Raw genomic sequence first — 17143 nt, 5'->3', positions numbered from 1 at the left:
ATACAATAGAGGCACAGGATTAGCAGGATTTTTTGGACTTTCTTTTTGGTGTAGGAGGTGTAGAGAAGGTCAGCTGATTGCTCTTCCATGGCTTCTTTGGTCTATCAGGTTTCCAACCCAATATCTGACTCCCAAGTCTTTACTGGTAATAGAACAACTTAGATAAATACAACAGTTAAGTAAAAGTAGTATTTCTGTTACAAAATATCAGAATTTGATCTAAAAGCCTGTCATTAAAGAATGAATTCTACCTAGCTTACTATATAAATAGGTGTTCAGAGAATTAGTACAGAAACATACCAGGGTTCCATTTACATCCCGACTCAGGTTCCTCATCTCCCCTACAATGAAAGCAACCAGGTACGTGCTCATTTTAACACTTTCAGAAAATTCATCCCGAATAAGACCTTCTTCTGCAGGGACTGATGACTTCTATAGCCAAAGGGAAAAAAGATGACAGTTCGGTAATTAAAGCAATCAATGACAAATATACTAAGAAACTAAAAATTAATGTAGATAATACTTGCAGATTTTAATCTTTCAACACAAATTTCTAGAGAACAAAGCCCCTTCTTTCAGTTTCTTCTACCACCCTTGATCAAGAGGACACACCGAATATCATGAAAACCCCAACATAGCTCTCAATATATTTAAGTTATGGGGAGCATTAGTTTTGTCTTTCCATTTAAAAATTGTAGCAAAACTCAACTCCTTCCCCTATCCCAGAACCTTAGGACAACTGACTTTAAAAAGGAACTATAGCTAAGATATCTTCTAACACAATCTAGTGCTCCATGAGGAAAACTTAGTGGAATCAAATATGTTAGGTCACCAGGGAAGTCTGCAACAGACTGAAGGTGAGAAATGCCAGTAATTCTCAGGATTTCTCAACCATGAATCTGGTTACACTTGGGTTATCAGACAAGTAGATGCCCACCTCTGTAAGAGACTGATTAAGGTGAAGAGTTTGGATACAAGTAGGGCTGTGACAATGATGGATCATGCTGTCTACTGTCTATAAGGGTAGCTTGCATTACCTGCCTGCTGTGGCTATTCCTCGCCCCTAGCTACACAGGTTCTACAAAGCACCACACAGACCACACAAAGCCATTCAGGTAGACACAAAAGGAGCCCTAAGTTATGTTTAGCATAAAACTCCTCTGCTGGGTGTTGCCTCTACTATCTACCACACAATTAACACTCAAGAAAGAGGCTCCAGTTTTTGTTGTCCATTTCTACATGACAACAATCCAAAGTTTTATTTGCCAAAACACCAAGAATAATCACAGTTCCACACTCTCAACACTGCTTAGGAGAGCAAGTTCACCATTTCTCAAGTAATTTCCTGCGTTTGTACTAATTCATAGTGTTCGTATTTGTGCAACTGTAGAGCAAGAAAACACTTCACATTCCTACTCACACATTCTAAATCCTGCAGCGTCTTTTCCTTCCTCAAGAGTTCCTTAGCCTAGCAAATTTTTCCATTTTTATTTAACTATTTCAGAAGTATACACATATGAATCTAAATATTCCTACCAATAGTACAGTAAAGAGGGATCCAACTGTTCTCAGAGATAAGAGGTCCATCCAAAGATTTTACCTTCATGTCACAATACCTTAGGCATATTTGATAATGCAGTATGATGTTCATTCCTTGTGATCTTGATGATAAATGTGGCCTTAAATGCTGGCTCATCAAAACAAGGAAAAGCAGATCTTGCTGCCAGAGGTTCAAATTGAGTTGCTGCAAAGTACCTAAAAATAAATGCAAATTCAATACAATAGTTATTGATTGTCTACTAGACAGGGCACCCTGCCAAGTACCAGGGGTATGAAGACAAATACATTTCCAGACTTTAAAGGACCCACAATTAACTAAGAGAGACAAAAGTCTAGAGTGGCATCTTCAAGCAGGCTTCAAACCATATCCTAACAATGGAAGCACATTAGGAGTATCAATTGCCATAAAACAAATTCTGCTGGAGTTAAAGACACTGTAGAGAAACTAGTACAAAGTCTGAATTGGTCCTTGAACACCAAAAATACCTGATAAAGTACAGAAGGGAAAAAAAAAAAAACTTGAAAAAGAAGGCAGCATAAGGGAAAAAGGCAGTATGTGTCTATAATCTGGGGCAGCTGTGGAGTGTGGTGGGATTCACAAAGGTAGCTTCTTAAATGAGTTTTTGACATGAAGCCCTTAAGGAGGATTGTCACTATTTGCTATTAAACATCTGGGTTTGCAACACTGAATCTCAAACCTATAAAATTCGCTTTCATGAAAATAGAAAAAAAAATTGTTCTTTAACAGTATTCTGCTTTCCTTTTTCTTTTCTTTTTAAAAGATTTATTTATTTATTATGTGTAGTGTTCTGTCTGTATGCTTGTTGGCCAGAAGAGGGCACAAGATCTCATTACAGATGGCTGTGAGTCACCATGTGGTTGCTGGGAATTTAACTCAGGACCTCTGGAAGAGCAGTCAGTGCTCTTAACCTCTGAGCCATCTCTCCAGCCGCCCTCCTTTTTCTTTTCAAGGATGAACAGAAAGGATGTGCTCCCTTCCACACCACAACAGCAGCAGTTAAGACTACAATACATACAAAGAAACTGGATTATTGGTCATGTGAAAAGCACAAAAATAAGCATGAGTTAATGGTAGATTTCTAATCAAGGAAAAAAAGCTGATCCCCATGTGGAAGACCATGCAGAGTATCAGGGCAAGTGTACCTCTCTTGTATCAGCTTATATAGCAGCCACAGGCACCCTCACGGCACCCTCTGATTTCAGTCCTTAGACTTCACTTTTAGAAGATAAGCAGAAAAGAGAAAACTGGATTTGGAGTCCACATTTATTAGCCATATGACTCTGTCCAGTCTGCAACTTATATCTCAGTTTTTTATCATATGTTATGGTTTAGACAGGATTCTCTGCACCAAGCCCAGAGTTTAGTCAGAATCCAGTAAAACGTTACAAAAACAAAACATCTGTATACTACATAGGTGGTTCTATATAGATGCTTATTACTAATTCTAGGAAACTACAACACTTTCCCACACTTAAATCATTAACGTCTTTCCTGATAAGAATGGTCCCAGAAAAGGCAGTGTGAACTTCATGTAATAACCATGCCAACATTCATTTTTCTGTTGTTTTAAAAAACTTTTTATTATGTATACAGTGTTCTGCCTGCATATATTACTGCTTGACAGAAGAGGAGACCCTAGATCTCATTTGTGCATGGTTGTAAGCCACCATGTGGTTGCTGGGAATTAAATTCAGTACCTCTGGAAGAGCTGCCAGTGCTCTTAACCTCTAAGCCATCTTTCCAACCCCCATGCCAACATTTCTTTATGGCCATCATTTTTACCTAGTAAAAGGAATGGGATAAAGTCCAATGGAATAAAAATTACATCATAACATTCTTCTCTTTGCTTGAGACAGTCTTGTTATTTGAGACATGGTTTCTCTGTGTAGCCTTGGCTATCCTGGAACTCACTCTGTGGACCAGGCTGGCCTCAAACTCACAGAGATCCACCTGCCTCTGCCTCCCAAATGCTGGGATTAAAAGCATGAGCCACTACTGCTTGGCTGAGACAGGTGGTAAATATCCCAAATTGGCCTCATACATATGTACATACGCATGTACACACACACGCACACACACACACACACACACACACACACATCACACACATACACCTGTATTCTGTATTGAAATTCTGATCCTCCTGCCTCTACCTCCCAAGTGCTGGGAATGCAAGTACATTCCATCACGCCTGACTCTGTCTCTCTGTCTCTCTCTGTCTGTCTGTCTCTGTCTCTCTCCCTATCTATCTATCTATCTATCTATCTATCTATCTATCTATCTATCTCCTAACATTAATTAATTATCCTAACATTCTAAGAAAAACCAAACCAAGCAAAAATAAAACAAACAAAAAATTTTTAATTATTGTTCAAGCAATATAATAACTATCTCACTCAAACTTCTCTGAGAATGCTCCTTTCTGAAGACACGATGTATTCTCTATTCTGAATACAAGATGCCTATTCTTTCTTGTGACTATGTCTGCTTTCAGAAAAACTTGTTACAGCATTTTCTCAAGCCAATTTGAAGACAGGAATTAGCTGGGAGTTGAGTAAGAGAATCCTTAGCACTGGTAAAAATAACATGCAAAGAAAAGAAGTGTGAACCGGGGAAGCAGTTCAATTCAGTGGTTAAGAAACGTGGGTTTGTGTTCCCCTTCTGCCAGACTATTACTATATGTACCTTTTCCCTGGGCTATTACGAATATATTAGTATTTCTTAGTGAGTTTGACAAGGGAAGGCAGAAGACTAAAGAAACATAAAATGCTCTAAGCATTTTATAGTGTTTTAGTTTCCAATAAGTATTGGCTACTGTTATCCTTAATTTTAGGAAATTCAGAGTTCAGCATAATAGAGTATGGGCTATGAGAAAAAACAAAGGCCAGATAATGCAGATCTTCAAACTGTTAGAAATAAGTAGTGTGAAAGAGCTGTACACTGAAAGCTAGCATGATCACCTCTGCTAACGAAAACAAGTGCAGAGAAAAAACAGGCATGCGCTACATTCATAACAGTGTGGAAAGTAGGTAATTTCCTGACCACAAGCAATGTCTATTCAAAGCATCAGACATTATGATTTTCCAGGCAGCATGAGTATTGGTGGTATAATGATGAGAAAATCTGCCTTCCAAGCAACAAGAAATGCATCTCCCTAATCATTTTCTCAGTTTAAATATTTATTCTAATTATAATGGGGGGTAGTATAAAAGTCTCCAGCAAAATTTTGTAGGATTAATAGTTTTCAGACATCCTGAAGATAAGAATGAAGATAGACAATCATGTGGGACCTTCACTGTTACTAACAAGCAGGTAAATAAACTTAGATTCTGTTTTTTTCCAAACCAGTTTAAAATACTATTTTAAATTCTCTATTTCTTAGCTTCAAGTCCCATGTTTTCCTAACATGTACCATAACTCAATTCAGCCCATGTCAAGAATTTACACATGCTTATACTAAAAATCACTGGATTCCACTACAGAGCATTCATTCTTCCCATTATGTACCAATAGCCCAACGATTCCATAGAAATAATCTAATTAGATGAGATATCTCTGGAGCTTGTCTTAGAGTTCTGTTTGCAATTATTAAGTCACTGTCTTATAATGTGCATGGTGTGTCTGTTTGTATGTCTATCTATATATGTGGATAATTCTACATACAAAATGTACACTGCAAATAGGGAGCAAAATACTGTATTTCCTAGGGATAACAGAGATTACAAACCAATAACTAAAGCTAAAAACTACAAGGCTACCATTACAATCTCAAATTTGTGCTCAATTTTAGATAATCATTCAACAACTGAAATATACAGACAGCATTCTATTTGTTTTAAAATTATATATAAAAGAAAAATTGTCATTTATCTGACATTAAAATTAAGTAGAGGTCACTAAAATATAACCATTTTTCAAATTCTAACTACCGTATAAAATCCTCAAATATATGTGAAAAGCAGATGCACAATTTGATATGAAAAGAAAATTGAAGCAGATTTTGATAATTCTTAATATCCAAAAGAGAGTTGCAGACTTGTACAAAAAAAAAAAAAAAAAAAAACAACAACAACAACAAAAAAAAAAAAACCCTACTTAGTACTTGAGTGTTCTTGGATAACTGAGAAAGAAAAGAATTTTTTTTCTATTGTTTGACAAAAGCTAAGAAAGAAACATCCATTCTATAGCGAATTAAACATGTCTCGTGTGTGGGAAAAAAAAAGAACTAACACGTTCTTTTTGTTTTCAATTAGTAAAATTACTCTTTTAAAAATATTTTTTCGGGGCTGGAGAGATGGCTCAGAGGTTAAGAGCACTGCCTGCTCTTCCAAAGGTTCTGAGTTCAATTCCTAGCAACCACATGGTAGCTCATAACCATCTGTAATGGGGTCTGGTGCCCTCTTCTGGACTGCAGGCATAAACACAGAAAGAATATTGTATACATTATATATATATATATATATATATATATATATATATATATGATATTTTTTCATATTTGTATTGAGTGAGGTAACCCCAACCCAGAAAGACAAATATAATATGTATTCACTCATAAGTGGCTTTTAGACATAAAACAAAGAAAAACCAGCCTACAGTCCATAACCCTAGAGAAACTAGACAACAAAGAGGACCCTATGAGAGACATACAGGGATCTACATAGGAAGGTGAAAAAGACAAGATCTCCTGAGTAAATCAGCAATGTGGGGGTCATGGTAGAGGGAGAAGGGGAGCGGAGGAAGAGAGGGAGGGGAATGTAGAGAATGTATAGCTCAATGAAAACAATAAAATATTTTTAAAAAAATATCTTTTCCTTCAATAAATTGAAAATAAAGACTCTAAAACACTGAACAAAACAACAACAATATATTAATATATATTAGTCAACTGGCCAGTGTCAATAGTTCTTAAATTAGTTTACCAAGTATTATGAGTGCATTGTGTAAGAATGCTCTACTAACATAATGGGCATATAAGTAGTCTTGTGCACAGAGGAGAGATGACATTATCATTATTTGTGAATATTCTATAGTAATATATACTACATATTTCAGAAAACCCATCTATGGTATGAATATGAACATTAAACAACAAAGTATAATCCAACTAGGCTATGGAATACTCTTATATTGTGTATTTTTTTTTCTTTTTGAGTTATGATTCTTTCCTACACTTTTAAAGATTCCACAGTCAAACTGGCATTTTAAAAAGTAAACCAGTAATGAGTAAACTAAAAATGATGTATGTATGCCACATTTCATACCCTCTTTTTCCAAATCATTAAGTACCTCCTAAAATTTCTGCCTGCAGTTTCAGGGAAGGTGACACTATTCATCTCATAAAACATGAAAAGCTCAAAAAAAGCTTGTCAGTTTGTGATGATAGAGAATATAACCTCTCACCCCTTCTACCACACTCCTACTCTCTTCCACCACAAATCTCACTCCAAGTTCTACCTAAAAGAATAGTATATTTTTACATATTACACATAACTTACTAAATTTTAAAACATGTAAAAACATTTATAGTGTGGGCAAAAGGATCGGCACTGCAGAAGTTACATGCAGAAGTTACCATGCAGAAGGACACAGAACAAAAACCATTTAGGAGGTTTACATACTTTTTCTCATTACTTTTATCTGTGTAGGTGATGCCATAAAACCCATAATAAGAGTTAGATATATTTGCTGAATACTCTATCTTCAAGGTATAATTGTGACCTGCTAGAAGGGCTTCAGGGGCAACAATGGCGATTTGTTCATGATACGGATATTCCAGGATTTCAACTTGTTTTTCTTGACTTGAAACTGCTGACATAAATGTCACTCTTGAAATATTATGTCCTGTGCTATGGAGAATGATATTCCATGTGGCTTGAAGAGCCTGAAGTGAAATTGTCACAGAACCCCTGAATGTCATTGAGGTTAGGTTTGGATGTAGGTTAAGTTCATAGCGCTGAGGCATAATGGCAGTGGGAAGCCTAATTTGTGCCCAAGGAAACAATTTCCCATTTGTAGCAATTGGCTGAATTAGGCCTGTTGACTGGTTTCTTTTCTGGCAGCCTTCTTTGGTAAAGGTACATCTAGGCAGTAGATAAATCACCATGATTACAGAGACAGCAACCACAATGACAAAAACACAGAGCACTAAGGTCCTGGCAGAGGGTACTGAACAAGTCCCATCTGGACTCTGCCTGTAGCCTGTTGCACTGTTTCGAAGGCCTGAGCTTCTGTTCATGAAGGACATGCCCAGCAGCTTTGCAGATGATTCATAATCCTCTTCGTCCTCATCCATCTCATGTTCACCAAGACCTCTCACCAAGAGCCTCGAACCCCGGGGCTCATATTCCACTTCATCAGGCTCCAGAGGATGTAAACAAGGTTCTTTGGCTAAATCTACAACGTCTGGTTCTTCTTCAAACATGCTGTTTTCAATCATATTCCTTGGAAGTTGAAGTCGATCTACAAAATTAAGACATAAAGATAAGTCAGAAGTACGGGAATACCAAATTTAGGGGGAGGAGAAGAGGAATGGGGATAGGGGGAGGGGAGTGGGGGGAGGAGGCAATATGTGAGAGGAGGGGGAGGGAAATGGGAAACGGGGAGGAGGCGGAAATTTTAATTAAAAAAGAATAAAATAAAAAAATACCAAATTTAGTAATTTTTTTTAATCACTAAGACTTATTTCTACCTTAAATCTATTAGAATTAAATAGAGGCTTTACAGTCTAGAGTTGTTCATTAAAAACTCAAGCATGCATAAAAACGTATACTATATTCATGAGCCAAAAAAAAAATAAAAATAAAAACAAAACAAAAACTAGCATATGGTTAATATTAAAGAAAGAAGGTATAAAGCTAATTGTCTTTCTGTCACAGATTTTTTTCATTGTTAGTGGTCACTAAGTGCATAAAAATGTATCTGATAGTGAAAAAGAATGGCAACTATAGCTATATAGCAGCTTACTGAGATCTATACAGATTTGACGCCTGGCTAATTTTGGTGTGTGATATTTTACTTGAGTTTTTTTCTTTTAATAAGGAAAGTATAGTAATTTTTTTAAACAGCTGTGATTTTATAGTGCATTCTTTAATACTGTCCTACCTAATACCGTGGGTTCTAGGCTTGACATTAGAGGATGTTACTCTGGCCATCTCTGCCTGTGTCTGTTTTTAAACAGTTAGGACTGAGTGGAGCCCAAAGAACTGTAGTCAATGCCTTTCTTCTAGGGTCTGGAATTCTTGGCCGAATACTGCAATCCACGTTATAAGGCCTGTGTGGGTCTCCTTCCTGAGTTCCACTCTCCCTTGGGCAAATTAGAAATGGGTCTGTCTACTTCTAGGCTTAAAAGATGGCTCCTCAAGAGCATGGGCGATTGTTTCCCTCAGGATGTTTCTGCTCCACAGCAAAATGATAGAAGAAAATTACTTAGGAAATTTGATGAGTGAGAAACAGTAACATGGACAAAAGCTTGGAAAACAGATCAAGCTCCAGTCCAAACGCCTGCTTTTCCACCTTTTGTAGCTTTCACAAGGACAACTTTCCCACCCTTCAACACAGAACAAGCACGAGTCAGGGAAGTGCTGGGACCATCTGATCCATTTGCCAAGAATCACTTAGGAGAAAGGTCTCAAGAAGCAAAGGGGTAAAAAATACTACATGGGACATTCAATATTTTGTATTTAAAAAATTCCACCTTGTAAGAGATTTCAAGGTCCATCAAATTGAAATCAGGTTTAACTTGTTCTCACCAGGCACTTCACAACTGACATTTTTAATCTTCACAACAGTTCTGTAAGCGGCAAAAATTAAGGCATGGAAAAACAAACAGAAATGGACTGATTTAATATCAAAGCCATATAGATATTTACTTATATAATTGATATTTGCGCCCAGATTCTTAAAAAAATTATTTCAAATTTTAATCTCACTTTAATGTACTGTATCTTCTGACCCATATTAACTTAATGTAAGAGAAGCACTTTTAAAAATTTGTTACCTGGCAATGAAATTACTAAAAATATTATTCATCATCATCAGAACAAAACTGACATTAACTACTTAATACCCAGAAAAATATAGTTCTCAATAAAAAGTGAACAGTAGTAACTCATAACTTACAAAATGAAAGAACTGCTAATATTAGGGTAAAGCTTAAAATTGTGCTACTCAAAGTGCAGAATAAAGACCACAGTACCCATATTAGTTACATTGCAGCTTCTTACATAGGCAGTCTCCTTCCCTCCTAGGTATGACTTTCAGGAAATTACCCAGTGAATTTCATGAATGCAACTTCAGAAGCATTGATCTGAAGGTACGAACACCAATCACACTAGTCCTGGGTGCTCAGGCCATAGCAGACTGTTTTGCATATCTGAGAACAAGTCAGATGATTGTATTGCATTCTCTCCCCCACAAGTCTTTTTTGTTCCTTAGTTCTTTCTGGCTGGATGCCACCATTTCCTCTTTCTACCTTCATTCACATTGGTGTATACCTGTTATTGTGTAATAAACTCACTAGAGCATTAATCAAGAAAACTCATTTTTTCTTTCTTTTTTTAAAGTATTTATTTATTTATTTATTTATTTATTTATTATGTATACAATATTCTGTCTGTGTGTTCGTCTGCAGATCAGAAGAGGGCACCAGACCTCATTACAGATGGTTGTGAGCCACCATGTGGTTGCTGGGAATTGAACTCAGGACCTTTGGAAGAGCAGGCGATGCTCTTAACCACCCAGCCATCTCTCCAGCCCCTCATTTTTTCTTTTTAAGAGTTAGCTGTCATTCATACTTTTGTGCACTTATGACTTAGGGAACACAGAAACTCAAGTAAGATGGCCAACCATTTTCTACTTCTCCACTCTGAATTTTGTAAAAATTATGCTAACTTAAAAAGATTCTTTGAATAAAATTTCTACTCATTTGTAGGTATGGATTTGGAAAGTGGCTACCTACCCTCCTGTGAATGGCACGTGAGAGAACAGGGTTATAGTATCCTGTTTTTTAGAATTTAGTTTTCTAATATAGTGCTCCATATTGCCTGTGATGGTCGAATTCAATGAATATTTGTTTGAGGGTTGTATTAGTTACTTTTCTGTTGTGATAAATATCAAGAACAAAATCAACTTAAGAATAGGTTTTGTTTTTTGACTTAGGATCTAAAGGGTTAAGAGTCCACTCAAGTAGGTACTGTATAACATGCCTGCAGGAGCAGGAAGCTGGCTGACCACATTTCCATCCACACATGAGAGGGAGAGAGGGAGAGAGGGAGGGAGGGAGGGAGGGAGGGAGGGAGGGAGGGAGAGAGAGAGAGAGAGAGAGAGAGAGAGAGAGAGAGAGAGAGAGAGAGAGAGAGAGAGAGGAGTAGGACATGGGGTGAGGCTATAAACTCTCAAAGCATGCCCCAGTGATATATTTCCTCCAGCAAGGCTCAACCTCCTAAAGGTTCCATAACCACCCAAAGAGCATCACCCAGCAGGGACTGAGCGTTCAAATACATGAGCCCATGGGGGTCATTTCTCACCCATACCACCAAAGGTATTCATTCTATTCATGCAATCTTACATTGAAATATTATTAAAAATTGTTTGTAAGCCCTTAATAAATTAATAACCTTTCTGATGTGTTTAAACTTCTGTGAGATGAAATTATGCTCCTTAAGCATCTCATACCAAGCCAGATGTGTATGAGTTCTAGTCAGTATTGTTTATTCAGTAAATGTTAAAATATCACTGGGTGAAGAACCAGCTTACTATTAGAGCATTTCAATTTAATAACTAAGATCCATCAAAACGGTTTTAGTTTGACTGTTGTCTTAGGTAGGGTTTCTGTAGGCTAATCCTATGGAGGCATTTTCTTGATTAAAAGCCCTTCTACCCACCTACAGGTGGATCAGAGGCAGGTGGATCGCTAAGTTTGGTCTACAGAGCAGGTTTCAGGACAGTACCCTATAATATATCATTTCCCCTTTACTTTCCAAATATAAAAGAAACAAAAAGGAAAGTGAAGTTTCACATGTACATATATAAACAGTAAAGGCATAATTTACCTGCCGTACAAATGTGTTTTCTTGCTTAGCATGTATAAGCAAGACATCTAACAATTCATATTATAAACATTTCACAATTGAAAAATAAAACAAACAACTAGTAGCTTAAAAAACAGCACATTGTCTTGACGTTTTGGCTGTGAGAAGGGCCTTTAATGGTTGAACCATCTCTCCAGCCCAAAAGCAGAGTTTTCTGAAGCTTCCTAAAGCTACATACAGACACTGTAACACAACAAATCCCTAGTTGAAATTTCACTTCTAAATAACATGGATCTGTGTGGCTGTAAACTAAGAAAATTGATCATATTTCTATCCCTCAGATGCTGTACCTAGACTCAATGTTTATGGACCACAGCTAATCTGCAAACTGTTTATTACCCATCTGTGATAGGACAGTCATAGAAAATTAGTATCTAAAACCTTTTATTACAATCAGACAGTAATTCCATGTCTGTTGAATTCAATGCTATTAAAATGAAACTTACTTTTGCATATCTTTTTTTTCATTTTCTCTAATAATTCTTTCTTATATAATCAACAAACACCTACATTAAAAAAAATACGCTGTGTGTTTGAATCAGACAATCTGAAAGCAATGGTTCTGGGCCATGGAAGTCCAGATAAATAAGTACTAGATTATGATTCAGGTGGTGGGAGCAACTAGTCATATGACAGAGGTAGAAAGTACAAAATGATGTTCCTTTGGCTTGGAAGAATCAGTGGTGTAGCATCACAGAGGGAAATCTACATCTATCAAGTCCTACACTTCAGCTGGGAAAATTGAAATAAGGAAAATCAGACCCTGAGATTGAGAATACATGTTTTCAGTTTGTCTTTCTGTAGTTTTCTTCATCTCTCTCCCTGACCCTTTATGTCACTGCCCCATATCCATGAAAGAAAGCAATGGGAATTAGGAAAGCACAGCATATGAATAATAATATATTTAATATGCTTTTTAGATAGCTGGTCAGAACTATTTAATTAACAGCATAATAGAGAGATTATAGTTTGTCAGATGAATGTTTAAATCTTAGCTCTTTTATTGACTACTAGAGCTGAAAGAGATTACTTCTCCTAGTCTTAGTTTCCTTACCTATAGTGCAGTCACCATGAATTTATAAGATGTCATAAGGAGTATGTAGTGAGTACTGGGCTCAAAATAAGGATGCCGATAGATGATTAAGATTACTAAATTGTAATTTAAATCACAGAGTGGCTGAAACCACTCCAAGGGAGACAAGAGTCAGAGTTTCTAGGAGCGGACAGTGGAAGAAATGCAGTATGGGAGAGTAAAAAGGAACAGATGAGCAATCAAGAAATCAGGAGCAGCATGCCTGGGGCCAAGAGTAAGATTTCATAAGGAAAGGGCTGACAGGAAACATAGTAGAGCGGTCAAGTAAAACCAGGGTTTAAGGAGGAAGCAACTTAAGCATGCATTGCTAAGGGAAAGGGAAAATAAAGATAAAATGTGCTGTGGAGGTAGAACTGAGGGAAAACACACAGACAGCATCTCAGAGTGATCGAAACAGGTCACAAGAACTCCAAGGAGGATTATCATGACTAAACCAGACTCTTCCTCTGAGCCTAGAAGGTGAAGACCGAGAAGAGTCACGTCCGTGAGAAGAGATCCACTGACAGCCTGTGTCCTCTGTGACAGGAGAAACAAGTCCATATGCCTAGCACAACAGCAAGAATAGAGACGGCAAAGATATTTGTGAAGAACAATAAAAGACAGGTTCCATAAAAGAGGATCAAGGAATACTGACTAAAAAGAAGAGTACTGCTGAGACATTCACATAGTCCAGTGCTTACCAGCCCAGGCCTCAAGAGAAAAAAAAAATGTACATTTTACCACAATTAAAGTTAAAAAAAAATAGACAAAAATTAAAACATAAAAAAAGCAAATCATGACTCCAGAGCTTCATAAGCAGGGAGGATGTGGTAAGAGGCCAGGGGAAGTGTATGGGGGTGGGAGGGGTGTGCTAACAAGAAAGTGATTAACTGAGGTGCAATTTGAAGAACAGGAAAGAATACAAACCATGACAAATAGCATAGCAAGAGACTTGGATTAAAAGAAGCAAATTTTCCAGATACAATCGCTTTAAACAGTCACCCCATTCTCTGAGGATATGAAATAGTATGTATTTTAAAATTAACATGCCAAAATCCCCCCAAAGCCTAATCTAAACAAACTTTCTTGAGCAGATACAAGGCTTGCTATATTCAAATGAGGCTGTAATAGCTAATAGGTATTGCTCTACTTCTGAGACTCCACCCCATGATCTACTGATACCAAGCCAAATGCTGTAAACATGGAAAACATATAATACATTCTAGACTACCTCTAGTTATAGACTTCATTAATGTTCCTGTCAGTGTGTTTCTTTTGTGAAAATTGGATATATGGCTGAAGCTGTGAAGCAAGACAAGACAATCATGGAGAAATGATTCAGTCCTGAAGGAATTAATCACTTTTCCCAGCTGAGTGCAGTGGCATACACCTCTTGGTCCTGCTACTTCCAAGGCTGAGAAAGGAAGACCACCCCAGGAGTAGAAAGTCAGCATAGGAAACACAGCAAGACCCTCTGAAAGGAAGAGGGGAACAAAGGAAATAAGAATTGCTTTTTTCTTACAAGCTACCACTGTATTTAAAGTTCATTTCAACACACTAAAATTGTTGTCCCAACCAGACAAAATGCTGTTGACACTAAGCTGTTCTTCCTCTTGTACTGTTATTCATCCTGCACAAACGGTACGAGTGTTTTCACATACCAGACAACAGACAGATCAAGTATGTGACTTCTAAGGGAAAAAAGGATGAGTATTGATGTAAATTTAGGATGGGTAATTACGCTGACCCATTTCTGACTCAGAGTAAGACCATTATCACGTCTAGGCCGGATGGCTGGCAACCACAGCAATCCCCTACAAGTGTTTCAGAGCATGCTGATACTGAAACACCGCTTACCTGCCCACCACAACCCCATGACCATGAAAAGCAGCCCCTTAAAATGCCTCTAGACAGTTTTTCTTTGCTTTTAGACAAAAGCAGTTATACTACAATGTATCTAATAAGCTTTACTTCTGTACTTTCCTTTCTCAGTGAATTCTTTATCTAAATCACAAGATTGTGACCTTTGTTCCACACAGTAATGAGCCCCAAATAACTCTGGTTCTCTGCCTTGGTACAATTTTCCAGTAGTAGAATGACAAGCTGGAGTCCAAGTGGAACAAGACGGGCAGACAGAGACTTGGACAGAGGAGAAAGGTAGCGAGGGATAAGGGACCACATAGGCTTGTACAGGATTTACTGAGAACCCTTTGTCAAATGCAATACATACCCTCATACAAGAGGGGAACAATATCCCTGAAAGGAAATAGAAGTACCAGAAGTCAAGCAATATAGGGAAACGACAGTATACAAACCAACCACAGCAAGAACTCATTTGGCATCAACTTCTAACACTAGGGAGCAGGAGTCAGACCCTCAAGTAAGGTCTACGGTACACTTACACTAAAAAAGTCTAAGACCAAGGCCTAAGGAAACCCACAGGAAAAAAAAGAATTTGAGAATGAGTTGTTAGGTCAGCAAGACCTGAGAATAGCCTTGAGATAAAACTAAGCCTATAACCAGGTGATCAGCCAGTTAACTAAGTAGCCTTTAGAATATCAACACTCCATGGAAAAATAAAAACAAACAAACGACAACAAAATACTCACACAATATGTCTTCAGTACTGTCCAAAATGTAATTAGAAAACATTAGTCACTCAATTAACACAAGAAAATGTGAACCATAAGAAAATAAGTCACCTGCTACATACTTAATTTTAGAACAGCTGCTGTAAATATGTTTCAAAGAATAAAGGAAAACAACTTTAAAAGTAAAGCAAAGGGCTATGTAAACAGATAGGAAATTCACCAGAAAAACTGAAGCTAAATAAAAGGAATCAGAGACTGGGGAGATGGCTCAATGGGTAAGAATACTTGCTGCAAAATCATTAAGACCTAGGTTTAAGCCTCCATATTCAAGTAAAAAAAAAAAAAGCAGGCAAGATCCTGCAGTAAGCCCATCACTGGGCAGAGAAGACAGGCTAAACTCAGGAGCCTGCTAGCCTGCCAGCCTAGCAAAAACTGAAAATCATGTTCAGTGAAATACCCTGTCTGAAAGGAACAAGGCAAGAAGCAACAGAGAACATTCTGCATCTTCCTCTGCACATGCACATATGAACACACCCTGTGGTGCTGTGAACAGAATGCCCATAGGGAGTGGCCCTATTAGGAGGTGTGGTCTTGCTGGAGTAGGTGTAGATTTATTGGAGGAAGGGTGTCACTAGGGGGTGGGTTTTGAGGTCTCAGAAGCTCAAAAGCTCAGTGTGTCTTGTCACTTCATCCTGCTGCCTGTGGATCCAGATGTAGAACTCTTGCTACCTCTCCAGCACCATGTCTGCCTGCACACTTCCATGTGTTCTGCCATGACAAGGACTAAATCTCTGAACTGTAAGATAGCCCCAATTGAATGTATTTCTTTATAAGAGTTGTTGTGGTCGTGGTGTCTCTTCACAACAATAAAAACTCTCAGGCACACCGCCTTTTCCCAAATACACACACACACACACACACACACACAGAGAGAGGGAGAGAGAGAGGGAGAGAGAGGGAGAGAGAGAGAGAGAGAGAGGGACTGGAGAGGGGAAAATAGGCAATTAGGTATCTGTAGTACTGATAAGTTCACTAATTTAAAAAATGAAAAAAAAGAATGTACTTAACAGCAGCTGGAAATAGCAGGAAAAAAAAGCCACATGAACTTGAAAGGTCATTAAAAATTACCAATTTAAGGAACAAAGAGGTAAAATATTGAAGAAAAATTGAAACTCCATCAGTTATTTTGTGGGTTAATATCAAATATTATGACAAGTTAACAAGAGCCCAAGAAGACTCATGTAAAAATGAGACAGAAAGAATTATTTGAATAATAGTTAAAATTCCCCCGTTTAAAAAAAATCCAAAAATGTTAAGCATATCCACGAAAATAATAATTGAAAAATAACATACTAGACACATTATGATCTAAACAAAAAGAAGCAAAACAAAAAAAGCAAAACCTTTTCAAAGAAGCCTCAAAATAAATACATTATCTTTAAGAGAAAACAACACTAATGTCTTACAATAGTTGGTCCAAAAATTAATACAGAATTTTTAATAGACTAAGAGTAAAACTATGACATCTACTTTGCATCCCATCCCCAATAAGAGTATTTTTCAGAAACAAGGATAGTGTGTTTCAACATAGATGAAAGCTGAGTATTCATCTCCATACTACAAAAAATATAGAGCAGATATTTTTAAAATGAACAAAAATATTAGATATATAGCGAGATAAATAGATATGTAGATATGTAGATATATAGATATCAAACACAGTAGATGTATAGAAAGAAAAATAACACCAGAAATGATATGTGAGTACTAAAAATAAAAAATGCATTCTTTTATGTTGATATGTGAA

At 37.2% G+C, this 17143-nt stretch overlaps 1 protein-coding gene across 1 annotated transcript in view; it reads right to left on the bottom strand.

Annotated features, from left to right (window-relative positions):
- The window catches only part of Lnpep (leucyl and cystinyl aminopeptidase), a 94078-nt gene that overhangs the window by 43077 nt on the left and 33858 nt on the right, over positions 1-17143 (bottom strand). Inside the window, exons 2-4 of the mRNA XM_057755752.1 lie at positions 7204-8044; positions 1617-1755; positions 301-432 (exon numbers count right to left, since the gene is read on the bottom strand). Of these exons, the coding sequence (XP_057611735.1) occupies positions 301-432; positions 1617-1755; positions 7204-8044 (1112 nt within the window). The remainder of the gene's footprint in view (positions 1-300; positions 433-1616; positions 1756-7203; positions 8045-17143) is intronic.

Source organism: Chionomys nivalis, chromosome 2, assembly GCF_950005125.1.
Source record: "Chionomys nivalis chromosome 2, mChiNiv1.1, whole genome shotgun sequence".
Taxonomy (NCBI): Eukaryota; Metazoa; Chordata; class Mammalia; order Rodentia; family Cricetidae; genus Chionomys; species Chionomys nivalis.
The sequence above is the reverse complement of the archived record's forward strand: the minus strand, read 5'-3'. Positions and strand labels throughout refer to the sequence as shown.